General features: G+C 43.4%; 1 protein-coding gene across 1 annotated transcript; it reads right to left on the minus strand.

Moving 5' to 3' along the window:
* Positions 1 to 3,092: 3,092 nt before the first annotated feature.
* Positions 3,093 to 3,947, minus strand: LOC124664237 (glycine-rich cell wall structural protein 2-like). Its single transcript, XM_047201806.1, has one exon. The coding sequence runs from the start codon at positions 3,945 to 3,947 to the stop codon at positions 3,093 to 3,095; it is 855 nt and encodes a 284-aa protein (XP_047057762.1).
* Positions 3,948 to 4,455: the final 508 nt, after the last annotated feature.

Raw genomic sequence — 4,455 nt, forward strand, 5'->3', positions numbered from 1 at the left:
CCTTCTGACTCGTCTCCCCATTCACAGATTATTATAGTGTGGTAAGACTCCAAAATGAAAAGTTTTGAAGTTTCAAAAGCAAAATAAACATGCTAATCCCATGGTACACTTATGGTTTCCATGTTCATCTTCTCTTTTATGTATCAACACTTGTATGCTGCCAATATATTTAAGCGTAATATGGATGCACCATGTTAAACATATTTGGCATGCACTTGGCTAAAACAATGTTGCGTTATACTTTTGTTGATACGTTAGCTGTTAATAGGGAATTACACTTGCTTAGAACTCATTAGAGCAAACATTTCACATTGATATGGTGATCTGTGCAACTCTATGAAGAGGACCCGCCGACCCGGTGGAATGTGCGATTCCCTCTCTTTGGCATGTGGCCTGTTATCCTTGCCTTCCACAACAATGAGCTCTAACATTGCCCTCTTCTCCTCGTCTCGTCCATAGTGGCCTTGTGCATCTAATATTTCCCGAGTGCTTTCCACCTTGCTCGATTCTCTCGATTCTTCTTCTGAGACATGATCATCTTTACATCCAATGTTTTGATTTCACCATGTCATCAATTTTGTCCCTCAAACTTCAAGTCTTGGCCAACTTCCTTAGATTCTCCTTTGTCTTCTTATTTCCATCGGGACTTCCCTTGTTTCTTCATCCATTTGGGACATAATCATCAAATTGGACAAATCCCCCCCCCCCCCTCCTTGGTCCAAACAATGCACACGTATTTGTGAGAAAAACTATCGCAAGTATTTCAAACAATGTTAAAAATCAATGAACAATGCACAAAAACTCACACAGTCTTCAATCGTTGACACCACTTGGAGGTGCATTTCTCATTTAACACTTCCTCCAAACATCAACTCCAATGGCTATAAGCCGCCCTTTTTTCTTGAGGTGTTTTGTGGTATCCTAAAATAAATAGCAGCCATCTAATTTCGTGCATCCAATGGCCCATAACAATTTTTACTTGTGCCAAAAAAGTGATAAGTATGATTCGTGGTGTTAGTTATTAATCTTAGATGATCTATGGCTTTAAGTTATTAATGTGTGTTAGTTCTCTCTCTTGATATGATATGTTGTGCACCATGTAATATTTGCCTTATGATCTCGAGAGGGAACTACCCTTTGAAGTGCGGTAAAGTGTATGGCGAGAAGTGACATTATCGTGTCGGAACTTTTAACACATGGAAGAGGGGGATAAAGGGAGACTCGCCAAGCTCATATCGATGACCATGGGCTAAAACCCTTAATTGCGATAGTTAATATGTGGTTTGCAGAAGGCTAGTCACAGTGGTTATTTAGAGATACGATGACCGATGGCATTCTGGGCGCATCTTGTTATGGAGTTCTCTCCACACATAATATGATTAAAATCATGTTTTATCTTGATTAACATGAATCTCAATACTAGAGCTGGATCCAATAATATCCGAGAACACTTTGTCCCATTAAGTTTCAACCCATTTATCACTACACTTTTACTTATTGCTTTGTTTACTTACTTGCAACCAATCACAACAACCTTTAAAACACCTTTATTTTGAGATTAAAGAATGATTCATAAGTAGCCTTTAATATATATATTAGCAAGGGGCATTAAGACTTTAACTAGTAGCTCCTCGTGATTTGATACTCTTATTTCAGAACTAGCTACAATTGATCTGTGTACTTGCAGTCATCAATCGTCCTGTTCCCACAGGCGCACGATGGTGCACCGGCGGTAGCCTATTTAGGTGCGCTAGCGATAGCCTATTCCCTAGTAGTGATTAATCGGTTGCTTAGATATAGAACTAAGCTTGACCAAACTATTGTGCCAAATGGTACTTTAGTTGGATATCTAGATAAGACTCTTTTCAAAATTAAAATCTAGATAAGACTTCAATTTAGTGAAATTTGGAATCATTCGGCTCGGAAGTACATGCTCATATAACTACACCTACTGCAGTTATATTTGTAACATGAACCTAAATCGTATTAGCATTTATGTCTCGGAGCTACTTTGGTGTTTGCATTATTTTTTTAGAGTATGTCCTACCCGACCCGGAGGAATGGAACCTGGGTACGCGCGCACCCATTTACGGAAAGTTCAAAAAAAATGCTATTTAAAAGTTTCCAAAAAATGTGAAGTAAAATTTTGCATGTACATATTATGTTGATACTTACTCGTGTGAGTTTTCATGAAAAAATACCATTGTGTGTGGCCTGTATAAAAATGACAAAATGTCCAAATGAGAATAGTGAACAGAAATTTGTACTACTCACAGGAATAGGAATTTGCATTTTGTCATTTTTGTGTAGGTCATACACAATGGTATTTTTCCGTGAAAACACACATGAGTAAGTATCAACATAATATCTACATGCAAAAATTTACTTCACATTTTTTGGAAACTTTTAAATAGCATTTTTTGAACTTTTCGTAAATGGGTGCGCGCGCACCCAGGTTCCATTCACCATTTTCGATGTCCTACCCCACATTCTTTTCATCATTCGTCACTCGAATCACTCGCATAAGTACTTGTTCTTTGTAAGATGGACTTATTACATTTAAAATTCAACATCACAGTCAGATGTCAGCCTATTATTTTAAGGTATCAAATTATTTTTCCATGAGATATGTAGGGATGGCTTGCAATGGCCAATGTTAAGGACTCAAGGAGACATGGCTCATTTGTATCCACATGCAATGAGTACTTACTGCTTAGATGTATAAACATGCATGGGTTCTGTTAGTCGACGATATTAGTGAAACTTGGTGACATGAGTACATGAATCAGTGGTCACTGATAAAATTCACATTGTTTAGTGGGAAGAATCAAGATATACAAGAACAACATAGCATGCATGCACGATAACAGTAAATAAGAATCGACAACTTGATATTCTTTGATGACAAAAGTGATTACATCTCAAGTGGTTTGCTCCACTACCTACGTGCTTCGACTAGAATCATACATGGAGCCCTTTATTAGGAGCATAGTGAAAACCCTAAGAATGAAGAGAAACTTAACTTATGTGGAACATGAAGAAACTAAAAATGCGTGTTGGGCTCCCGTTCTAGCTTGTTCGGAAAAGAAAATTTAAGGGTATGTACCGCTACCGGACCCTTCTCCCGTGCCTCCTCCGCTGCCAACCCCGCCATTTTCGCTTCCACCCGCTCCACCTCCGCCGCCTGCACCGCTTCCGGCAGCATAGCCTGAACCGGAAGGGCCAGCGCTACCGGTCCGTGCAGCTCCGAAACCTGCACCGGACCCAACTCCGACGCTTGGCCCTTGAGCGACACCTTTAACTATGCCACCACCGTTGCCGCTACCCTGTCCACTGGCACTGCCCGAGGTGCCGTCGTTACCGGCATTTCCAGCTCCAGTTCCTTCTCCACCGCCATTTCCACTGTTCCCACCGCCACCACCGGTACCGCCACCAGCGGCATCGGAGTAGCTGATACCACCAGCAGAAGGAGCTGGTGCTACGCTACTCTCACCACTTCCTTCACCACCGCCCTCTCCGGCTCCTTGTCCGCTAGACCCATTGGCTCCAGCACCTTGGCCCTCACCCCCACCACTACCACTAGCATTGGCCTGCCCACTGCCAGTAGAACCACTCGCACCAGAGCCGATGCCACCGCCGGTCCCGGAACCAGATCCGGCTCCGCCATTTGAACCACCGCCGCCGCCTGCTCCTCCTCCTCCACCAGCTCCCTGGGCATAGTTAGACTTGTAACCTGAACCTATGAAGGTTTCACCGTATCCAGTGGCACCACCTTGCCCTCCTCCTCCGCCGTATCCACTTGCACCTGCCCCACCACCGCCACCTCCGCCTCCAGACCCTCCTCCTGATGCACTGGATGAGCTAGCTAACATACGGGAAGCACTGGTGAAGCCAATGCTCAAGAGCACAACAAAGCCAAGAGCTACAAGCTTAGTGGTAGCAGCCATTGTGAGTGAGCTCGGTGCAGTACTGTGAGATGAGTTGGATGCTTAGCAGCAGGGTTGCGTGGGTATATATAGCGGTGGTGTGGTGGAGGAGGGCCATGCATGGTGCACCTCGAACGCGCGCTTTGGGTTTGATGAGAGGTCGCATGCATGCTGTACCGCTGACTTGCACTGCTAGCATCGATCTTGCAGCTAGACTTCATTAACTTGTTGAGCAAATCTCTTCATATCTCAGTCACGGTAATGCAGTACCGCTGACTTGCACTCCTTGCGGTCAGCGGTAGAAGGGTCTTGAGTTACTGGCAACTTGGTTTCTCGCTAAAATTAGCAAAACTACTCCTTGCATTATTTTCTCGAGCAAATCCTTGCATATCTTTGTTCTGACAGTAGCTAACTGATGGGAAGAGGTCAGCTGTAGATGGGTCAGAAGTTACTGACAGTCTGGTTTCTCCCAAAGTCTAACTAATTAGCTGGAGATTCGATCTCCTGACACTGATATATATTTTGGGCA

Source organism: Lolium rigidum, chromosome 6, assembly GCF_022539505.1.
Source record: "Lolium rigidum isolate FL_2022 chromosome 6, APGP_CSIRO_Lrig_0.1, whole genome shotgun sequence".
In the NCBI taxonomy this organism is placed as follows: Eukaryota; Viridiplantae; Streptophyta; class Magnoliopsida; order Poales; family Poaceae; genus Lolium; species Lolium rigidum.

Excerpts from the sequence above, each read along its gene's own strand:
- LOC124664237 (XM_047201806.1), bottom strand. The coding sequence starts at position 3,947 with ATGGCTGCTACCACTAAGCTTGTAGCTCTTGGCTTTGTTGTGCTCTTG.